Raw genomic sequence first — 24069 nt, 5'->3', positions numbered from 1 at the left:
TCTGCATTTCAAAAGACACACACACACACACACACACACACACACACACACACCAGCTCCATTTGAAATAACTTTATTTACAAACTGTTTGTACATGTTACAGCGCCGTCATCACTCCAGTAGAAATACATTAAATCTTCCTGGCGTTTAACATACAGCAGCAGAGCAGCTCTATGAGCTCCAGCAGATATGTGGACTTACACGTTTCTTCTTCTATTCTCAGTAATCAGCAGTGATAATGAAGCTTCCTGTGTCCAGCAGCAGCTTTCAGCTCTGCATTGTTTCTGCTTTCCCGCCTTTTCTTGTTTTCTGTCTTTCCCCTCAGTTCAGACTGACACAATGAGTGCTTCCTCTGCTTCCTGAAGCCTTTCCCGATTTATGTATACACACACACACACACACACACACACACACTCACATACCATTTCCATACTTGGGAGGTACTACAAATCTCCCTGCAGCTCAACAGAAAGCTCAGCGGCGCCCTCTAGCAGCATTAATGATGCAACATACCTACATTGGCAAATCATGAGGCTATAAATATTTATGACAAAGTATTTTTTATAGTTTTAGAGCAAATTCTTTGGAAAATGATCCAAATAAAACAATGTGCGTGACTCCAGGTTGTTATTCTGTGAGAAATATTTCCCCGATATCTCCATAATCTGACAGAGTGATTTATTGTCTCAACACTGTGAATTTCTGTGTCAAAGTTTTACCAAAGTTGAACTCGACGCATCAGATTATCCACAGATTTACGTCACCCACAATCCAATCCACCAATCACAGTGATTCCTTTGAAATCAGTTTTAAATCCAGCTGTTGATGAACCTTTTAACCTAGGAGCTCAAACCAGCTGACCCTTTAACATTAAACCCTCGTCCTGGCCCTAAAATGAACCCTGATCAGATTGAAAACTGGTCCTCACACACAGATGATCCTGAATGACCTGGAAACTGCTGGAGTTAAATCATTAACGGTCATTAGAGCTCTGTTTGTGTCCGACAGTTATTGAACAGTTCACAGTGGAAACAGGAAACAACAGACCGATCACAGCGGATGGAGAGAGACAGTCGTCCTCACACAGCGTTCAGCAGATTCATCAATGAGCACTACACATTTACTGACCACTAACATGAGACCCACATATGATCAGTCTCATTTTATATCAGTAAAAAGAAACAAGACGTCATCATCATCTCTATTCAACATGAAGCTGCTTCTAAAGTTAAATCAGCTCAGTGAAGGCCACAGTGAGTCAGTGGCTGTGCTGAGAAGCACCAAAGCTGCAGAACAGAAGCTGGGGATTCTGGGAAATTAAGTTTCATGAACACATGATCTGTGATTTTAACAACAGACTCTTATTTTGTTGGTTTTCACTTGTTTTCTTCAGTGTTTGTCATTAAGCTTCCTCCCATGAGGGGAAACAGCGCCCCTCTGTGTTCAAATGGCTGGTGAGTGTCAGTCAGTGTGTGTGGTCAGACAGAGAACTGCAGCCTGGCTGAGGTCTACCTGAAATATCACTGATGAGGATCTCTGAGCTGCCTCTGGCCTGTGACCCTGATGTTTAGATCCCCTAAAGATCCAACAAAGATCCCCTGAAGATCCCCAAAAGATCCTCTTAAGATCATGTAAAGATCCCTGAAGATCCCTTGAAGGTCCCATTAAGATCCCCTAAACACACCCCAAAGATCCCTGGAGATCCCTTAAGATCCTCGAAAGATCCCCTAAAGATTCAACAAAGATCCCCTGATTATCCTCAAAAGATCCCCTAAACACCCCCCTGAAGATCCCCTGAAGATCCTCGAAAGATACCCTAAAGATCCAACAAAGATCACCTGAATATCCCCTTAAGATCTCCTAAAGAACCCCTAAAATTCCTCTAATGATCCCTTAAAGATCCTCGAAAGATCTCCTAAAGATCCTTTTACAGATCCCCTAAACATCCTCTAAAGATCCCTAAAGAGCCCCTTAAGCTAATGAGCTAATCATGTGAGGAGGAAGAAAACATGTTTTTATTTAACAACTAAAACCACCACAGAAGAAGAAACAGAGAAAAGTTTGTGAGACCAGAATGCACCGGGGCTTCTTGATTTTCTCTCCACCTCCACTTCAAACCCCCCTCCCCTCTCTGGAGGTCGGTGAAAGGCATTCTGGGAAGCAGAGGGACTCGTTTTACTAGAAGACGCAGCAGGTGGAGTAGGAGCAACATCTGCCCCCTCACCTTTTCTCCTCCTCCCCTTTCTTCTTCTTCTCCTCCTCTCAGTGCTGCTCCTCCCGTCCCTCCCCCGGCACCACCTCCACACTAAGCACCTCCTCCCCTTGATGTCGCGGCGTCATCCTGATGATGACGGAGCTGTCGGCCGTCTCCGCCACCGTGTCGTCGTCGTCCTGAACCGGAGCGCGAGGAATCGGAGAGCGGCGGTGCATCGGCGAGGGAGGGGGGAGCGGAGAGATGGAGGAGGGAGCCTGGGGAGGACAAAAAGGAGGAGATGGAGGGAGGTGGGTGGAGGAGTGGATGAATTTTTTGTTTCTTTCTTTCAGTTTTATCGCCTTTCTTTCTTTCTTTCTTTCTTTCTTTCTTTCTTTCTTCCTTCCTTCCTTCCTTCCTTCCTTCCTTCCTTCCTTCCATGCAGACCGAGTCATGTGATCAACAGCCATCAGAACTTATTTTTTTGACAAATTATTTTAAATTGTGACTGAAAATCCAGCTACACAGACTGAAACTCTCCTTGGTTTTTCATTTGAAAGTTTAAAGGTCTCGCTGAACAAATATTCATATTGATATTCATATAAATATTTTATATATATATATACTTTCTTTCTTTCTTTCTTCCTTCCTTCCTTCCTTCCTTCCTTCCTTCCATGCAGACCGAGCCATCAGAACTTATTTTTTTGACAAATTATTTTAAATTGTGACTGAAAATCCAGCTACACAGACTGAAACTCTCCTTGGTTTTTCATTTGAAAGTTTAAAGGTCTCGCTGAACAAATATTCATATTGATATTCATATAAATATTTTATATATATATATATATACGATATATTTATCACCTGATAAAACTATATATAAAAGAGTATTCAACAGGTGACAATGTCCTTTTAGTTTCATGGATCTGTGCAGTGATAACAGTAAACAGATCATTAATTTAAATCTGATTTGAAGACATCAACAAACTGAAACAATCCATCAATTTAAGTTTCAGTTTAAGTGTTTTTTCTATATTTTCTTTATGTAACAGGAAAAAAGTTTTAAAAATCCCTGAGAGTCTCAAGGATGAAGCTTCTTTTACAGGATGTGACTCATTAAAAAAAGTTAAAGTTTAATTCTGTTTTAAAAACAAACATTAAAAAACAGGAACATGCCGATTATTTCAACAGACTCACATATTTTCATTTCATATTATTCATCTTTTGATGAGAAAATGTATTTATTATCCCTCGAAAACGCTGCTTCATTTTAATCTGTAAACTTTAGGTTTTTCTTTAGTTCTTTTTGTTTCTTGTTATTATTTATTTTATAATTAATTTATTTTACTGACAGAAAAATCAAACAAAACAAAGTTGTTTAAACTGAAACTTCTGTCAGTGAACAACAATAAATATTATAGAAAATATTCTGTGTGTTTGTGTGTGTGTGTGTGTGTGTGTGTGTGTGTGTTTTGTACCTCTCCTGTGCTCTCAGACGGTTTGTAGGTCTTCTTCAGTTTGGCAAAGGTTCCCTCCAGTCCCGCCTGCTCCGTCACCTTCAGCGCTGCCTTGAACATCTCGGGGGTGTCCGGTCTGGGGGGGATGACCTCCACCTCTTTACCTCCCTCCTTCTCATCCGGCTTCTTGTCCTTCGTCAGCATCTTCCTGCACAAACACAGACACACGGTGACGAGTTAAAGGGAAACAGACGTCCAACGTTTCCAAACTGGAAACACAAACGCCCCAACAATTTAAATTAAAAATTCAAAAAGGGGAATCTGACCTACAAAGACTGTGAATCTACGGAGGTCCCGTACCAACACCCACAGCACCTCCAGCACCTCCACCCACTATGGTGCAGCACCATGATCTGACCCGACGCTCCGACTGTCTGCATGGAGAACTAGAGCGAGCCGAGTGAGGGGATTAAGGTGAATCTAATCCAGGTCAGGACGGAGGAGGGATCATACGACGGAGACGGAAGGAGAGCAGTCGCATCAAACACTTTGTTCTGCGTGTGTCGGCCTCATTATATATACAGTATATATATGTATATATATATATATACAGTATATATATATGATTGTTATTATTATATATATTATATTATGTATGTATATATTTATGCATTTTCTGAATTGAATTGTGCTTATCGTGTGTTTGAAGGTGGTTTTTTCTTGTTATTATCATGATAAATCTAATGAGCTGAGGTGATTTAAAGGTGTGGTGTGCCCTTTAATTGAGCCGACAGGTGAAGAGATGTTCACGAGAGCGGAGGGGCAAACAATTTCCAACCGTACAACTTTGAAACAAAGGCGACTAGATAATATTCCTTTATTAAATCTGCAGTGTCACAGCAGCAAAGTGACAGATTAAGATAGAAAAACTGCAAAATGTCTGTTTTTGTATTTATTTTTTAATTTTCTCAAATTTGATAATTTATTGAACCGATGTAAATCCTTCTTATTTAGGATTTGAATTGAAATTGAAATAATTATTTTTGATTTGTCTTTGGATTTAATTAAAAAAATTATTACAAAATTTTACAAAATAACAGCATATGAGGAAAATCTTTTCTTGTCTTTTCTCATGTTTATGAGTGTCTTCTTTTCTTCTAGCTCGCTCTTTTATTCCATGAATAAACACTGAAACATGAAGACGCTCCTGATCGTCTGTCTGAACGATGAGAATTAAACGAAAGTGATTCATTCATCCGAGAAGAAGGAGAGGAAACGCTCTGCTGCTTTCTCGTTTTGATGAGCAAACAAAGAAAGACATCAGCTGCTGGAACGTATGAAATAAAATCATGTGTTCACAGGAATAAAATGAACAACTGTGGGCTTTTGATTATTATTACGGATTATTATTGGAGGTTTATTAAACGTGATATTTCCACTTTAACTCGTCATTGTTGGAGGAAATTCAGGCGTCAGTGATGAAGAGCTGCGGCTCTTTACACAAGATTGATATTCACAGAACAGCCAGAGTTAACGTAACCAGGTGACGTTGACACAAACAGGAATGACTGTGTACTGTGTACACACTGAACTCAACAACACGAACATCTGGCTGCTGCTAACACCTGACTGAACACTGGAGGAGCCCATATTGATCTGTAAGTATTGATCTGCTGCCTAAACATATTATGTTATATTTGTGACAGTGTTGGTTTTGTTTTCATTGTAAGTTAATATTGTTTATTTTTTTACATGTCGAGTTATTTTAATTATTGTTGTTATGTTTTTTAAGTGTGATTTTAATAATTGTTTGTTTTATTTGTTGTTTTTGTTTGTATGGAAGCCGATGAGGATCCAAATAAAGAAATACAGAAATAAAAAAATTAAGAAAAAAATTAAATAAAGAAATAAATTCTTTTTTAAAATTAAGAAAAAAAAAGAAAGAAATAAAGAAAAAAAGAAAGAAATAAAGAAATAAAGACAGTGTGGCTGTGTCTTACTTCGCCTTCTTGCGGAGCAGTTTCTGGGACTCTGGGTAGTGGACCAGGATCTCTGCCAGGTCCTTCTTGTCCAGGATGAAGAGGTTGGCGAATCCGTGCGCCTTCACGTTGGCAGTACGTCGGTTGCCTCCACCTCCTGCCAACAAGCTGACCAATCAGAGAGCGGAGAGAGAAGTGATGTGTAACAGTGAATTAAAGTCCAGATAAAATCTCAAAGGTCTTTTCTTCTTGTTGTAAATGTTAATAATCAGTTTGTAAAAGGATTTGGGTCCAGATGTGCTGCAGCTGTTCTCCACAAGGTCAGAGATCAGAGTGTTATAACTGATCAATAAAGCTTTAGTAAATGATTTATTGATGTTAATTACAGTTTATTAACTCTTTATAGAAAGTGTTGCCAGCTTGTGAGCTGCTGGTGGCTTCAGAGGAAACGTCGTTCTCAGGAGACCATGAATTATTTATTCATTCATCCATTAATTCATTCATTCACCCATTCATTCATCTGTTAATTTGTTGATTAATCTGTTCATCCGTTCATTCATTCATTTGTTCATGTTTTCCTTCATTCTATTATTTGTTCATTCATCCTTTCAATCATTAATTCATTTATTCAGTCATTTATTCATGCTACTGTGACCACAAACATGTCACCACCAGTGTATTGATCTCCACACTTAACTCTGAGTCGTCGTCCCCCCCCCCCGCCCGCTGCCCCACATACAGATTTTAATTGGCTAACAGGATGACAGGAAGCAGCTCTGACCTGATCTCTCCAAACACCGAGCCGGCTCTGATGGTGACAAACACCGTCTGCAGGTCAGGACCGCCCACCACCTGCACCTCCCCCTGTTTGATGATGTACATCTCCCTGCCGATCTCCCCCTGAGACACACACAGAGGCCAGGTGAACACACACATACACACACACACAGGTGTAACAGGTCCACCAGCACACTCAGGTGTGTTCTCACCTTCTTGCAGACGAAGTCTCCGGGCAGGTAGACGACGGACTTGAGCCTCGTCAGCATGTCGAACACCATCTGTCTGTCACAGCCCTGAGAGACACAACACACACACTCACAACTCACTCTGTGTGCATGTGTGTGTGTATGTGTGTGCATGTGTGTGTGTGTGTGTATGTGTGTGTGTGTGTGTGTGTGTGTGTGCATGTGTGTGTGTCTCTGACCTGGAACAGGGCGACTTTACTGACGATGGCGTAGTTGACGTCCACAGCGATGTCCAGTCTCATCTTGGCAGGAAGTTGCACCAGCAGCTCTTGTTCATCTGCAGAGGAAACATCACAACACATGTACATGAATGTACATGAACTACACACGAGACGTTCAGGGACAAAGGCTTTCTTTGAGTTTGCTGCTGGTCCCTGTTTACAGAGAACATGGACTATAAACCAGTTTAGTGTATGAATTGGAGACCGTTAACTGGAAGCCATTCATTAATGTATTTATAATAAGCTCCTCCTTCTTACCCAGCATGCCCTGGCTCTTCCAGGTGTAGTCGTACCAGGTCTTGATGCGGTTCTGGACTTCTTGGGGGATGTTATAGGAGTTCATGTACTTGGCGGTGCTGTCCATGCAGGCACGGTAGTAGTTCTCTCCGGCTGTCGCTGCTCCGACCACGTCTCTCATCTGAGAACAGAGTCAGAGCAGAGAGGACCTTTAATCTGATTTTATCTTTTACGTTTTGACTTTTATTTACTTTTTATTCTGTTCAATCATAAATAAAGTTCTAATTATTATTAAAAACAGGGGACAGAAATCCTGAGCGTGTTTCTGAAAGCAGAACGTCGGTGAAGTGACAGGAACCAGAGGACTGAGCTAAAGATATATTATGACACTGTATGAAGTAATGTGTATGTAGGTCTATACTGTATATGTGTATCAGTATGTATTGTATATATTATTTTATTTATTAACTTTCTTATTTTTATTGACTTCGTTTGTTTCTTTGAACGTTTTTTTTCCTTATTCAATCAATCAAAATCAGTCCAACCATAAAAACTCACAGCGTCTCAGAGGAACCACTGACCTGACCGATCATGATGGAAAACGCAAAGACACCAACGAAATAGTTGATGAGCTGGAAGCAGATCTCAAAGACGGTGGTGGGGTCCGGCAGACCTCCGATGGTGATCAGCGTCTTCACGGCAAAGTAATAACAACGAATGTAACTGTAGGAAAAAATAAGACAATTAAGTTTTGAGAAATTACAACCTACAGATTTTATAAGAAGGATTTTGTCACTTAAAAAAAATCGACCACTTTGAAACTGCAAAAATCATCATCAGATCTGTTCTCAGATGTTTGAAAACCCTTCGACACAGATGATTTATATCTGTCTTTATAAAAGCTGATATACAGTATCTGTGTGTATTCAGACTCGTACAGACTGAGTTTCATGTATGTTCATCTATAATCACTCATCGTCTCTTACGCGTTGCCTCTCCCGTTGTAGACCCATTTGGTGGATCCCAGTCCTTCGTAGTCTGAGCCCCAGTAGAAGAGACAGGCGTTGATGTGCAGAGAGTACAGCAGGTAGGTGGAGGTCCGGATCACCCTGTCACACAACAACAACAAAAACAACAACAACAAAAACATCAACAACAACAACACAGGGAGAAGATTTAACGACATGAGATATGGGGTTCCTCAGGGATCAATTGTAGAACCTGGACTTTTCTGTTTTTTAATTCTGAAATGACGCAAAACTTTCTAAACTTCCACCAGAGTGAAACTTAACTGTTGATGATTGGTCAAAAGGCTCAGAGAGAGAAAGTCCTCCTCTCTCTACACTGACATAAATAACGAAACCGACGCTCTGGAAACTGGTCTTTCCATCCGCCATAACCTCCACTGATCCAGAGGAGGAGAGTTGATACTACGCTTGTTTTGAAGTTCCTGTGCTGTAGTTTTTATTCACTTTTACATTAAATGTTTGACTAAAGTATAACACAGTGGATAAACAGAAAGTTCCCGCTACTACCCTCCGACAAAAGACACAGATATATCACCACTCAAACACCATGTAATACATATGTGTGTTAATTACTATAGATTCATGTGCAGGTGTTTAGTAGCTGTGTCTCAATTCAGAGGCTTCATTTGAAGACCGACTATGTTACAACGGCACGATTAAACTGTCAAAGGCTCCTTCCTTTCCTGGACAACCGAGGCTCCAACAGGTGGATCCTTCGTGGTCCTACATATCCCAAGATTCATTGCACGCTGGTAATGAGAGCAAACAGCACCGACAGAGAGACTGAGGATCACACTGTTAAATGTAAGTATTGTGTTTCAGCTCAGTTCAACAGCTAACAGTAAAACGCTTTAAACCAAGAGACTTAAAACAAAAAGTTATGTGTTGTCAAGGTTGCTAGGAAACAGGATCGGTGCTTTGCGACTTCATAGTCTACGAAGGTTCACAGCTTTTATATTCACTGCTGCCACTTTTATTTTCCTGGTTTTTATGCTGTAAAGTAAAAAAAAACTAAAACTGTGTAAGAAACATAAATCGTTAAAACACCAGACCAGCAGCTGGTTCATGATTCATCTTTGGGTCAGGTACAACGTGGACTACTGGCCTCATGTGTGTTCTGACTGACTGTGTTACCAAAACAAATGAACATCTTGATCTCTTTTTTTGTTATATTTAAATATCTAATTGTACATATTATATTATTATATTATTTATCTTTTTAAAGTAATTGATCATTAATCATTTTGCAGTTTCTCTTTCTTTGCTCTGTCACTTTGCTGCTGTGAGACAGTAAATTTTCCCCCCGTAGGACTAATAAAGAAATATCTTCTCTCTTATCTTGAGTTCATGAAGCTCCTCACTGATGTTTTCATAAAATACATACGAGACAAACCTTGTACCTGTATTTGGCTCCTCACCTGTAGATGTAGGCTTTCTTCATCACAGCCTCCATCCTGTCGTTGAACTCAAAGAAAACCATGTACTGAGAGAGAAGACAGGAGTCAGCTGTTCATCACGTTCACCTTCACAAACACTCGGCAGCATGAACGTCTGTATGAAGTGAAGCATCCTGACCTTCAGCAGCCGAGGGAACCTCAGCAGAGAGTTCACTCCGGTGAAGAAGTAAAATATCTCCATGGGAAACAGACTGATGATGTCCATCTGGAAAACACAGCAGACACTCTGATCAGTGGAAACAACTGTGAGAAGAGAAAACTACAAACTGAAGCAGGAAGAAAGTGTTTTCTTTATCTCTGACAGGTGTGCTCTCACCTTAAACCTCTCTGTGGTCATGTAGTTCTCTCTCATGTCCTTCTTATCACACTGTAACGCAAAAGCTCCAGATTAAAAAAACGCTCTCTTCATTTAAAGAGATAAAATCCAAAGTGTTTTTCTTCCCGTCGGTGTCACTAACCACGATGTCTCCTCCGCGGACGAACTGCAGTCTGGGCTGGAAGATCAGGATGTCTGTGATGTAGATGAAGTCGCAGGTGTAGTCGGCCAGCAGCCACAGGTGGATGTTCTCGGGGGTCTGGTAGGGGAACGCCCAGCGGACCGGGATCAGCCACACGTTCCAGTTCCAGGCCGCCACCACGAAGAACAGCCAGATCACGTAGATCAGGTCTATGGAGGCAGAGAGTCAGATCAGTCTCCACCAGCAGATTCAGTTTATCCATCAACCTTGTCATGTGACAGGAAACCATCAAATTCTCACTTTGGAAAAGCTGAAACAGAATTATTTATATTTTCAATGGAAAAAATCAATTATCAAAGAGTGTTGATCAATTAATTTAGAAACAAACCAGTCAGTTGATTAACAAACAAAATGAATGTGTACTGTATTAAACAGTTTGTATTTTTGTAATATCAATTTATATCAAAAAATAAATAAATACATTGTTAATGCTGAGAAATGAAACCTACATTTCCATGATAAACCTGTCTACTTCCTGGTCCCATGTTTTCCTCTGTGTTGATCCATCAGAAGATATAAAAACCATCTCAGTGTAGTTTTACATCTCCTCTCTCAGGCTTCTCTCTGCAGCTCTAGTAACAACAGGTCGGTGAGCCAATCAGAAGAGAGGAGGCTCTGAGCCTCTCTTCTGATTGGCTGACTGTTTTCTGAGTGATCCAATAAAAATATAGCAGATTTCAGGTAAAACACTCAGAGAAACCAAATCCTGCAAGGTTTGGATGGTGGGTCCAGGTGGGCGGGGCTTGGTGACTGCTTTGTTGTGACATCACAAAGTTCCAGAAGTCCTGACGGCTGGTTTTAAGGCTCAGTTTCTGAATACAGGCTGTGTGCATTTCTCTGTGGACTGAGGCTTTGATACTTTCACAGTATTAATATAGAAGCTAGAGCTGATCTATAATCACACTACACATGGACACAGACCTTTACACTGGAGGAGCTTTAACATCAGAATATAGACTCCAACTCTATTTAGTCATCACTTACTAAGTCTTGGAGTCTTTACTCATCACTGTTACTCCCATTATCTACCTTATAAATATAATCATAACACTATTTTTTATTGCATCACAAACATACTTCTTTTTTTCTTTTTCTTCTTTCATTGCAGTTGTTAATGTTTTCTTTTTCTTTCTCTGTTTTCTAACATTTGCATTTTCTCTTGTTTCAGTCTTAGAGAAATATCTCTTTAAGGAAACTGTAGTTCAGCTCTTGGTCTGAGTGCTCACCAGTGAAGGGGTCGATGCTGGAGGGGAAGCGATACTCCACGATGGCTCGGAGCCAGTCGGGCATCAGGGGAAGTTTGGGCAGTTTGGGAAGTTTCACGGGGTGTCCTAAAAGTTCAAAGCTGAACCCCAACTTTTCTTCTTCTTCTTCTTCTTCTGCTTCAGCAGGAGCCTCTTCCTTCTTCTCCTCCCCTGGTGGAGGTGGGGGAGGAGGGGGAGGTGGAGCTTTGGTTGGAGCTGCAGAGATCAGACAAAACTTGTAAGATAATTCTGTATTTTTAGAGCATTAATTAGATGGTTCCATCCAGTGAATGTTTATATAAAGGAAACTTTTATAGGAACATTTGATATTCAGTGTTATTAAAGTTTGAGTTCAACATTCATTAGTTCGTTTTGACCATGAAAACAGGAAAACACATAATCAGAAACATAAACATGACAACACGTACAGGCTGAGGGACTCTCCCCTTCAGACTCATCTGGGTCCACCAGCCGGTCTCTCTGCCGCTCTGTTCGACCTTTAAACAGCCTGACGAGCTCACTCAGACGGTCCTGGATCACGACGCTACCGACGCTGGCGGCTGACAGAGGACGTGTCCTGCAGGAGGACAACAAGAGGATAGTTTAACATGCAGGACGGGGCGAAGGAGGTAGAGGACAGAGTGTCTGTGTCATTTCTCTCACTCTTCATCTGCAGTCAGCAGGTCTCCCTGACTGGACCAGGCCTTCAGATCCTCAGCCGCTTGACTGAGAGGGACACAGCAGGAAGACATGAGGACGTCAGTGAAAATGGAAAAACATGGACCATGTGTCAAGGTGTTGTGATATCTACAACGCCCCTGTCAGGTGTGGAAGATTACACGTCTGTTACCTGAGTTTCGACAGCTCCATGTCAGGGACAGTCAGAATCATGGACTCCAGTTCTGGGGTTGTGATAATTTGGGGGATGTTCCGGCCTCTTCCCGGATCCACGTCCTGCACCTTCAGCAGCGGAGCTTCACCCAGACTCCGCCCACAGCTCCCTGAGGACCAGAGCAGAAGAACAGCTGCTGGACGTCTTCCAACAAACACCGCCAACAGTTCACAGCAACGAAGCCAAGCCAAGCACAGCACATACATCCACTGCTGTTAAGATCACCTTAGTGGTTAGCTGTTAGCTGGTGGTGAAGCGGTGCAGAGCAAGATGGGAGTGATGATGAGGAGGAAGTGGGATGTTCGGGGACACCTCAAGGCAGAAGGGTTTGTTTGGCACGTTCAAGGTTTGGATTAAACAAAGTTAAAAGTCTATGAGGTTTCTCTAAGGGTCTGTGGGAGGAGGGTGGGGCTTAGGGCTGCTGAGGATGCTGGGAGTTAGAGGTAAGGCGTCTGAGGTGGCTGACGATGCTCATGCAGCACTGTCGCCCCTGTTCGGTGAGCTGCGACAGCTCCTGGGTCAGCAGGGCGAGCTCCGGCGGCAGGGTCGGCATGGATAGCTTGGGGGGGTTGAGGTTATGGTCATGCATCAGCTTCCTGCAGCTCTCCAGACACTCAGCAGCGTGAGGCAATTGAAGCAGGAAGTTCTTTATCGGAGAGCAAATGTCAGGAACTGGACGGAGAAACAGTCAGAGTCAAAAGGAGAACTTCACAAGATCCTGGTGGAACCGATCAGTACGTAGTTACAGAGACCATCCAGAAAGAATCAGGGACACTAAAGACTGAACAAACAAGTTGATTTTCTTCTCTCAATCCATTATGGAAACAACTTTCTAACTATGATCTATGCTGCTCCGTCTGGTGATGCTCAAAATAGCTGTTCTGACAGAAATCATTTTCAGCTCTCACCTCCACATCCATCGTCCTCTGCTGCTTCATCATCCTGAAAGAGGAGGAAGAAAATCAAACAAATTAAATCTGCTTCATGGAGTGGCACGGGCTCAAACCTGGAAGCTGTTACTAGGAGACCAACAACCTTCAGCTGTGATGAGGACGACATATCAGAGAAAAACACCCTCTAGCCAGAGTACAGGAGCCTTTTTGACTCTGTTTCATAAAGAGTTTCACCTGGTCTGTGGTGATGGTCGGGGCCCCTGGAGCTTCTGGTTGTTGGGTGACCGGACTCTCCAGGTCTCTCCTCTCCGATGCTGGCTCCACATCTGTTGATGATGGAGTGACTTCCTCTGCTGGTTCAGATTCAGTGGGTTGAGTCTTGGCCTCAGCATCATCTGCAGCCGGACAGACGTCCAGTAGAGACCTGGTGAAGAAGGGCAGGTGTCAAGAAAACCCCCTGAAAATCTGCAAAACTGATTCTACTTCCACTTCCCTGGTGTTCACAGGTGGAGGTGGAAGACATGGTTTGCCTCCCTGTATGACTGTTAATATTTGTTCACAAACAGTAGGAGGTAAAATAAAACTTAGAGGAGTTCAAGTCAGGATAAAGATGAAGCTTGAGGTTTGCTGTAGAGTGACATCCTTAGAGACTCTGGGGGAGGTATTTGGTATTTTTCATTGTGTCAAAACAAAGTCAGGGAGTATCTTAATGCATATCTTACAGTATTCACTATATGAAGGTATTATAGGAGCAACGAACTGAAAAATGTTGGCAATAAAGGTTCAAAAACTCTATTGAACACATAATATCTGGTCTGGTAAGTAGCTGTTATACTGGTTGTAAAAATTCCAACCTACCTTTTGAAGTCGGCCCTGATTCACAGAGGAAAAGTTGGCAAACAGCAACACAAAATAAAATTATATGTAATCACGAGGGGACACTGTGGTAAGAGGCAAAGCTTGAAAAGAGGCAGGCATGCAGCAGATGGCAAACTGTTTGGGCACAAAGAAACTATTTAGAGCCAAAGTCCTGCCCCAGTTCCTGGCTAACCTGAAGCTAAGAAAGCTAAGCTAAGATAAAGTGACAACTCAACTAGACTCAGTTTGAACAGCTTGCCAATTCACCAAAGATCTAACAAGATTAATGTAGTTAAAACACCAACCAACACCCACTCTGTTGTGCTGATACCAGAGGACCACATGTAGGTCTCACCTCCAGTTAGCAAAACTATTTGCTTCTGGTTGCCAGTGTTAACACCCGGAATCAGTCGCTTGAATCGACTCGGGTGTGTCACGACCCAGCGCTCACAACCATGGTTGATGTTTGGAACATAGATCGCCTGGTAAATGAAGAATTTCACCCTCATGCTCGTCTGCATTTTCTCCTCTGTTCTCTGGGAGGACGAGGCAGAGCTACAAGACTTGGAAGAAACTTTGCCCTTCTCTTTGACCGAGGAAGCAGCCAAAACCAAAAGGATCCACAGTAGGTGCGAGGTGCCCAGGGTAGATGAGATTTTCCTAAAGGGGTCCACAAATTATTGGTCAGGGACTGTTCCTGTGGAGTGGTACACTGTACCAACCAGAGGGGTGGTGGTTCCTGTTTTTAATTTGTGTGTCTTTATTGCTCCTTTCAGAAAAAAAATGTTGTAGGACGTTTGAAATGAGGCTCCGGCCAATTCCATCCTGACTGTGGAAGAGGGGACCAGGACTTGCAAAGACACTTGAGGAGTCATGGGAGTTTACTTATCCACTCCACTGAGTCTACTGACTGCGTAGCCCAGGATGTCTTATAGGGAAAGTACTGTGGAGTGCAGGGCCGTCTGAAACTATCCATCTGATAAAGGTAGTGAATCATCCCAAGTTTCATTGTGATTTCTACACATAAAATTTCTTTCAGGAACAGTGAGAGTCCAGTTTTCAATAAGAAGAAATACCAGCTTGGAACAGGGCAGGACTTTAGCTCGCTCTAACAAGCACAGAAGATACGATGGTACCAAAGCATAAGCTCTTACTGCAAGCTTATGCACAGGAAGTAGCAACCCATACCACAATGTGTTGAGATCTTAGAGTTTCTTACAGAACTCTACAAGAGGATCAAGTAATATAAATAATAGCTTCATTGGTGATGTTGATTTTACCAATCAGATCTAACTCATCAGTGGTATGGAGGCGTCCTGTCATCTTTCCGTAGTGGGGGGAGGCCTTCATCTAAAAATGGCTGAGCTTACTCGTCAGGTTTTTTGTCTTCCTCAATATTTTCCACCGCTACTTTATTTCCCACAGGACTTGTATTGTCTGTGCTGTCGTCACTGTCCTCCTGCAGGTTCTGCAACCTGAACGGAGTGCAGCAAGGGACAAACAAGATGGAGAGCCCCTGTCAGACAGTTCAGCTCATTGTTTTCGGAGAGAAATTAGTTGCTAAAGGCAGCAGCATCAGACTCGAGCAGACAGCAGGTGAGAGGATCTGGATGTTCAGCTCTAACTTTGCCAGCAGAGGAAGCTCTAACGCAGAAGGTGCATAATTAAATACAGTGACTGGGAGTATTTCAGCAAATCATAATTCATAAGAGTAGAGTGGGTTCAGCCATTTGGTCAGTTTGTCTGTATGTCAGTGACGTTTACATGTTGGTCTAAAAGAGTGCTTCCATTTGTTGAAAACTAAATTTCAGACCCTTCAAGTAATGCTCCAACCCAAACACTCAGAGTATCTAACCCCTCAGAATCAGACAAGAAGATAGTACAAAGATACAGATGTCTGCCAAAAGAAAGTAAAACCCAACATAAAGTGTTAAGTAATGTGTTGTATGTAAGTATAGGAGATAGCGGCAGGTTGGTGGTTTGGGTTTCGTGAAGATTGACTTACTCTGGGTCGTCCTCGTTCTCCTCCTCCAGGATGTTGGGCAGTCTGTTGAGAACAAACCGCAGGTCAGTTACTGGAGGACGTGTCAGATCAGTTGGTGCAGGTGATTTGGAGGTGTTTTTCTCTGGGATACTTGTAGCATCTGTTGTATTATGAATCTTAAAAATTAATTTTGTCGAAAGTTCAGCTTTTCTTCAAACAGAGAAAAATTCCTCCAGTGCAGTGAGATACTTCAACTTGTTCACAGAGCATTGCAGTAAAATACAAGAAAGAAGGGTCTTTCTTGTCACTTCCTGAAAGGTTGACAGTTTGGAGACGCAGCGGTCTGACTGGACAGTATGTCGATGTGTGTGTTTATGTGACTTACTGCTCATTGGACTCTGGCAGTGTTTCTATGACGATCTTTGCTGAATGCTCGACCTCCAGCTGGCGGACTGCCTCCTCCGCTGCCTTCATAGCCATCTCCTCTGCGACACGGGCTGCCTCCAGACGGTCCTGCTGCAGTCTGTACAATAAGGAAGAGCTCAGACATTCGGCGAAATTAGACTTTTAAATAAATCTAAATAAAATGAGGACAAAAACCAGCCTAAAGACCTACAGGTGTCCCATACATGCTACAGATTCTATGACACCCTACAATAACAAAGGCCTGTGGTTACTGAGAAAGCTCCCTCTGAACCAAAGTGTTGGACAGACAGAACAACCGGCAGTTATTTTCATCTTCAAAGCAATTATGGGACAAAAACAACAAAACAGAAGAAGGACAAAAGGAAAATAGAGTAAACTAAGCAGAGACAGTTGTCGCCAACCTTTCCATCAGTGGAGTCACTTGCTCCATCTGGATCGTTGCATCTTCTGTCTGCAAACAATCACATGGAAAAAATCTCTGTTGAGTATAATCTAAATACCTAAATACCCCGATACCCTCCAAAGCACCATGGTACCTACATTGGTACTGCTTGGTGGCCCTTGAAGTACCATAGTGCCTGCTTTGGTAAGACCATGATGCCCTTCAAAGGGTCATCGTATCTCTATGGGACTTGTCCTGGTCTTAAATGACCACAGTAGCATTTCCAAAGGTACAAACAGCATGGTATGCCTCTTAGTGATATTGTATCTATTCTGGTACTACCATAATAACCTTGGAAGTGTCAGTTCTTACTCTGGTACTACCCCGATACCCTCCAAAGTACTATGGTACATAGCCTTGTACTAGTTTGGTGGCCCTTGAAGTACCATAGTGCCTACTGTGCTACTACCATGATACCCTTCAAAGGGTCATGTTGCCTATGTTGGTTAATGCGTTAACATGCACGTCAACAACTACGCTATTGTTAGCATGTTAGCAAAGCCATGTAGACATTATGCTCAAAGCAGAGGTCTTTCTGAGAGTGATCCTGAACATTACTTCAAAGCTGGGACAAGATGAGTCCTTGTGAGACTCACCTCCTTCTTGTGCTGCTCTGTGTCCTTGTCCCCGTCCTGTTCGATGTCCTCCAGGACCAGGTCTGTCTTCTTCTGTGTGATGCTGACTGAAGGTCACATGGCAGGAAGAGCATGGCTGAGGATTATCTGTGTATCTGTCTTTGAGTGTCTTATAAACTGCATGAATTCACTACTGACAACTCGAAATTCATGTCACAGGCAATAGAGACGTGACGTTTATGGTTATTTAATGTGTATTTGACACTCTACTGACAGATGGATTCATCTGTTTTGAATCTTAAGAAATACAGGGATGAAAATGAAAATTGCTCAGACATTTAATATTTGTTTGATAGACCCATGACTGATTAATTGATTGATTGGTTGATTCCTATTCCATGAATTTTCAGGTTTACAAGCCAACACAACAAAAACACTCAACAAAACACATTTTTTTTCCCCAGTGAATGTCTTTATTTTCATGAATTCAGAGAAAAACGCTGTAATGAGTTGCAATGTCTGCACCGAGGTAGCTGCACTGAGTTAGCTGCACTGAGTTAGCTGCCTTTATATCATCAGCAAAAGCCTTTAAAAGAAGCAAACAGTTGTCCCGAACTACTGATGAACTATTGTTGGTCCTGATTCCAGATCTAACAGCTTATTTGAGTTTCAAGTTTGAAGTAGCACCAATGACAGAAGCTGAGTTAGGACCAGTCTGTTCCTGCAGCTATTACACTGTAGCATGGAATATTAAACAGTGCAGTCCAATAAAGACTTAGTGGCATGTAATAATTGATTCAGTGAGTTACAGAGACTCTAAACATGTTCAAATATGTGCAGAAATATAATTGAGATTTCACTTTTCGTTTTGTTTGCTCAGTCATGTTTGGTAAAATAAGTTTTCTTGATTTATTGAAAGTATTTTAGCTGTGAAAAAACTCAAAGTACTGCAGCTCCATGGAGCAACATTAGCACTACAGTACAAACTGCTCTGTCTGTGGTTCAGTCAGTTACAGTGTCTGCTGCTGTCAGTGTCAGTGTGAGCGACTCTGTCCCGCTCTTCCTTCTCCTTTTATTTTAAGGGGCTCTCGCCGCCTTTCCCCCTGAAACAGAAGGAGAAGAGCAGCCCGGTTAGAGTCCGCCTCATCACTGACACCAGCTGCTGCCAATCAACACACAGCTAATAACACCCCTCAACCAATCAATCAGTTCATCAGTGCATTTGTTTCTGCAGACTGCAGTTAGAGAGTAACTCATAACCACACCCAGCAGTGATGTCACCGTGTACTGACACACCTGGGAGTTCACTTCTACATCACTGCATCAAGGTGAGAAGTTTAAAGTATCATGTAATGTTACGCTCACATGTTGACATGTTGACGTGTTCATGTGTTGACGTGTTCATGTGTTCATGTGTTCATGTGTTAGTGTAAGCTGTGGAGAGGTTGTACTTACTGCTCTGCAACTCATCACTGGCTGCGTCCTGCACGAGGAGAACAAACATGGTCAAGCCTCAGACACGTGCTGCTGGTTAAACGTGGCTGTATGTGAATGAGAGCTGGACTCACCTTTGGTACAGGCTGAGGTAACATGCGACTGAACTCAGTGACGATCCAGCCCACAACACTGTCGACACAACAGCAGCACGTTCAACACAAGTCACACACTCTCTAAAACTCCTAAACTTTTATCCTTCATATCAGACACAATGTATGGAGCTAGTAAAATATCTGATACAAACACCACCATGTAAACATACTGCAATAATACTGCAGTGAAAGTACTACATTCATGATCCCACTGAGGTAAAAGTACAGAGGTAGTATGTTTACCTCTGTAAATGTACTTAAAGTATCACAGTGCGGAAGTATTTCCTGTAGTTACGGTATCAGAGTGAAAGTACTTCCTGTTGTGGAAGTACTTCCTGTAGTTACAGTATCACAGTTAAAGTTCTTCATGTAGTTGAAGTATCACAGTGAAAGTACTTCCTGTAGTTACAGTATCACAGTAAAAGTACTTCCTGTAGTTAAAATATCACAGTAAAAGTACTTCCTGTAGTTGCAGTATCACAGTAGAAGTACTTAACTCAAGTAGAGTACAAGAACTTCAAAATTGTTCTTAGTATATGAGTAAATGTACTTAGTTACTTTCCACCACTTTAGCTGTTTGTAGTTAGCATAACATTAATTAGCACGTCAGACGTGTTGTTTGTAGCTAAAGGTCAAATATCCACAAACAGTTTCTGTGGTTTTTAAATTAAAGGATGAAGAATCGCAGCTCTTCTGTCATGTTGAGTGAACATGTCTCCACCTACTTGGGCTGCTGCTCTGCTTCTTTAGAAGACCTGAGAGGACGAAGGAGAACAGAGTTTAACATCCTGCACTATGAATTAAAGTACAATCACGGACAAGGACTGAACTTACTTCTCAGGGTCGGCGGCTGGTTTAGTAGCTGCTGGTGCTGCAGGTGGAGCTGCAGCTGTTTAAAGGAGTAGGACGCACTCAGAGTTATATATATTCTCTAACAGGAGTTCAACAGGTGTGATGGTGATTTGAGGCTGACATATAACTGCAGGTACCTTTAGTGGAAGCGGGAGTGTCACTCTTCTCGTTGTCGTCTGTCTTTGGACGGACCTGGATCTCTGGCTGAGGAACCACCTTCTCTATTCCCTGTTTTATCCAGTCCATCATCCTGTCAGCCGCACAGACACAAAGACAGAACATATTCGTGTCACACATGCACTTGGCTGAAGCAATGACTTCACTGCTCCACATGCAAACGTCAGATTCTCAGTTTATTCCCCTCGTTCCTGCTGGGAGATAATATCCACCTGAACTCCACCTGAACAACAGTTTGACAAAAGATGTGACAAATATTTTCTGTATTAAACTTAATAAAAGAAGTTTCAAAGGTTGTTCCTCCTGGACCAAAAGATGTAATACTGGTCAAACAAACTGAATGTCAGCCTGTGTGAAGACAGACACACAGACCTGGGTGGGAAAGGCTTGTTGTCAGTTTTGTCCTCTTGGTTTTGGTCTTGGTCTTTGTCTTGGCCCCGGTCTGGTTCTGGTGCCACCTGGACCACAGTGACCACCTGAGGCTCTGGTGCTGAAAGACAAAGAAGAACCAGCGATTGACATAAAGTCCGGCCTGAATCTGATCTCTGTTCACAGGAACATTCAGATCTGTTCTCACCTGGTGGAGCGGCTGGCTGCTGCACCTGAGGAGCAACAAACACAGGGTTAATAAGGACAGGTGAGGTCACATGAGCAGATCTCTAAGACTGACATTAAAGGAGCATTACACAGATTTCATACTTCACTGTCAGCCTGTGGAAACAGTTTAAACAGCTTCTCTAACAGAGTAACTTCAGGACTGGACCTGAGACGACACACACTAACAGAAAGGCCACGTCACAAACTCATTACAGGTTAAGTTTAACTTTTCACTTTTATCTTCATGAGTATGAATCAAGCCTGCATCACGTCTGATCTCATGCTGCATTCAGGCTCCTATGGGATTAGCATGTCGGAGATGTAAACAGGTATCGGATATATACACGACCCAAATCTACCTTAAACGTAATGGTCTTAAAACCAGTTCTAAGACGTTCAGGTATCCAGTGCAGAGATGCTAACGTTGATGATATGTGGATTCTTTAATTGGATTTATTGAGAAAATAAAAACATGGACGGCAGTTTCCAAGGTCTTTGCAGATAAAAATGATCTAACTTTGGAAATATTACATCTGACAAGTCAAAATGAAATTTGTCATAAAAGATAACACCTCATTTAGTACACTGGGTTTTAATGGAGGAGGACGGCACCTATAAATATCTCTATAAAAGAATAATATGCCCAAATAACTAAATCACCATGTTTCAGCTGTTTAATGAGGAGCGGTGACAGAGATCCTCCGTGGAAACGTACTCTGAGAACTGACAGTAGAACGATCAGCTCTACTGAAACCAAAGGAAAGTTTTAATCTACTTTAGGACGTCCTGTAGAAACTGTTGTACCTCAGCGGGCGGCTCAGCTGGTGGTGACTCTTTACTCTTCAGCTCAGCCTGAGGATGAGGAACTACTTTCTCCAAACCCTGAGTGAGCCAAGCGATCATCCCTTTCCTGTGGGGAAAAATAACAGGAAGCATGAAGTCAGGCTCTGAACAGCAGGGGGCGCTGCACAACCAGGAGAACAGGGACAGTCAGGAGCTTCACTGCTCTGCTGGGCTGAATGGAGTTTGATACAGGAAGTTTTCTGACCGGTGAGAGTCGATCAATTGAGATGTTCACTGACGCTTTTAAAAATGGGAGTTTTTATGTTTATTCTTTTTTTATTCATCACTTGTTCCTGACATGAAAATAAGGAAAAGACAAACCATCTGCATTTTTAGAGGGAAGTGTTGTCTGATGAAACAACACTGATAAAACCTCTAAAGGCAAAAACATCTGTTTTCCTTAGTTTCCATGAAGTAAACATGGAGAGACAGTCTGCCTGTTTGTGGATTTATTAAGCAGCTCACTATTTGGCAGTCCTCATGTTGATAGGTTCGTAAAGCAGATCATAATTTCGCACCTGCTTCAATTGGTTTATAGGGCAGATCACTATTTGGCTGTCTGCCTGTTGGTGGATTTATTAAGCAGCTTGTTATTTGGCAGTCTGCCCGTTGGTAGGTTTATAGAGTAGCTCACTATTTGGCAATCTGCCTGTCGATAGGTTTATAAAGCAGCTCACTATTTGGCAATCTGTCTTGATAGGTTTACATAATAGTTCACTATTTGGCAGTCTGTCTGTTGATAGGTTTATAAAGCAGCTCACTATTTCTCAGTCTGCTTGTTGATAGGTTTATAAAGCAGCTCACTATTTGGCAGTCTGTCTGTTGATAGGTTTACATAATAGCTCACTATTTGGCAGTCTGTCTGTTGATAGGTTTACAGAGTAGCTCACTATTTGGCAATCTGGCTGTTGATAGGTTTATGAAGCAACTCACTTTGGCAATCTGCCTGTTGGTAGATTTATTAAAGCAGTTCACTATTTGGCAGTCTGTCTGTTGGTAGGTTTATTAAAGCAGCTCACTATTTGGCAATCTGCATGTTGGTAGGTTTATTAAAGCAGCTCACTATTTGGCAGTCTGTCTGTTGATAGGTTTATAAAGCAGCTCACTATTTGGCATTTATTGCTTCATGTCATTGTTACTCACTCGTCTTCAGGTTTACTGTCGTCCACAGGAAACAGAGGGAATATCAGTCATCACATGAAGTTCATACAAACTTTACAGTGAATGTTCAACACACTCACACACACACACACACACACACACACAGATCACTAGACACAGACACAGACACACACGACACACCACCAACACACACCACCACACACACAGCACAGACACAGCACAGAGACACAACACCACACAACAACACACACAGCACACACAACACACACACGCACAACACACACACACACACACGCACACACACACTGTATTTACCTGGCTGTTGTATTCTCCTCCTGTAAACATGTGAGGAGAAAAGACACATTAACCTGCTGAACTGTGACCTGAACCCTGGACGAGTCTCTGCGGTCGAACCTGATCCCAGGTCAGAGTCTGATCCTCACCTGGGTGGTGGAGTTGGCCCGGCTCAGTTTAGGTGAGAGAGGTTGAGGCAGAGCTCCGCTGATCCACGTCAACATGGTGGGCTGAGAGCCGGATGGCGGGCTGAGGAAACAAGACGTTAATGTTGATTTAGTTAATTCATCATGTTTAATTATTATATATTATATTATTATTATATATATGCAATTATTATCTAATTATCTAAGTATTATTTAATTCATCTTCCTGCAGCCATTAATTCATACTGTATATTTGAGTTAGTTTATACAGTTAATAATTTATTCATTTGTTCACACAGTTAACTATTTACATATTTATGTTTACACAATTATTATTTAGGTGTTTACAAGTTTAAATATTTACAACTGCATCTTTAAAAACAGTCACAGTGACCTCCTGAATCCATCTCTGTCGTTTTCCTCCTATTTAGCTCAGTCTAAGTCCTGCTAGCCTCTGATTGGTTCATTTAGTGACATGTGACTCAGAGACAGGAAGTGTTGTTGTGAAGTGGACAAAGTGTGGAGAATAAGGGAGAAAAAGTAAAGGTGCTGTTTGTTTCTTTGGTCAAGTGATCCAGACCAGCACACATTAGCGACTGAGCTTGTTAGCATCCTGGTTGGCAGTTGGTAAGCTAGCTGGTTTTGTGATGCTAATGCTAACCTTGTCTCTGGTCGTTTCCTGTGTGGTGTCTCTGTGGACGTCAGTGTAACTCACCTGTTCCCCTCGACCTCGGCTGCTTCCTTTTTGGGTTTGTCAGCTTTTGGAGTTTTTGGAGCTGTCAATCAAACAGCAGAATATTTTCAGTGTGAAGAACAGAACCAATCTGACCCACAGGAAGTTACAGGGGGACCTCACCTTCATTTTTAACCTCGTCCTGAAACGTCACTTTCTTTTCCTGTTGAAAACACAGAATAATTTATATAAATAAAACAATATTTCATTTAGCATTCATTTATTTATTTAGGTTAAACATATACATATCTATACATATATATTTATATATGTATAGATATGTATATAT

The 24069-nt window shown here is 42.0% G+C and overlaps 1 protein-coding gene across 1 annotated transcript; it reads right to left on the bottom strand.

Annotated features, from left to right (window-relative positions):
- Positions 1-75: 75 nt before the first annotated feature.
- Positions 76-23940, bottom strand: cngb1 (cyclic nucleotide gated channel beta 1). Its single transcript, XM_022749932.1, has 38 exons — positions 23904-23940; positions 23763-23823; positions 23051-23150; positions 22923-22942; positions 22629-22643; positions 21447-21552; positions 20623-20647; positions 20418-20535; positions 20006-20118; positions 19851-19905; positions 19742-19771; positions 18996-19053; positions 18883-18910; positions 17449-17534; positions 16812-16861; positions 16370-16507; positions 16006-16047; positions 15371-15475; positions 14001-14015; positions 13377-13566; positions 13158-13191; positions 12208-12358; positions 12021-12083; positions 11786-11934; positions 11340-11573; positions 10054-10262; positions 9912-9962; positions 9714-9800; positions 9557-9621; positions 8097-8219; positions 7692-7833; positions 7132-7291; positions 6832-6929; positions 6617-6700; positions 6409-6527; positions 5649-5795; positions 3670-3856; positions 76-2469 (listed from the first exon to the last, which is right to left on the bottom strand). The coding sequence occupies exons 3-38, from the start codon at positions 23123-23125 to the stop codon at positions 2263-2265; spliced, it is 3579 nt and encodes a 1192-aa protein (XP_022605653.1). The 5' UTR covers positions 23126-23150; positions 23763-23823; positions 23904-23940; the 3' UTR covers positions 76-2262.
- Positions 23941-24069: the final 129 nt, after the last annotated feature.

This window comes from Seriola dumerili, unplaced genomic scaffold (assembly GCF_002260705.1).
Source record: "Seriola dumerili isolate Sdu_G_001 unplaced genomic scaffold, Sdu_1.0 BDQW01000012.1, whole genome shotgun sequence".
NCBI lineage: Eukaryota > Metazoa > Chordata > Actinopteri > Carangiformes > Carangidae > Seriola > Seriola dumerili.
This window is presented reverse-complemented; position numbering and strand designations above follow the sequence as displayed.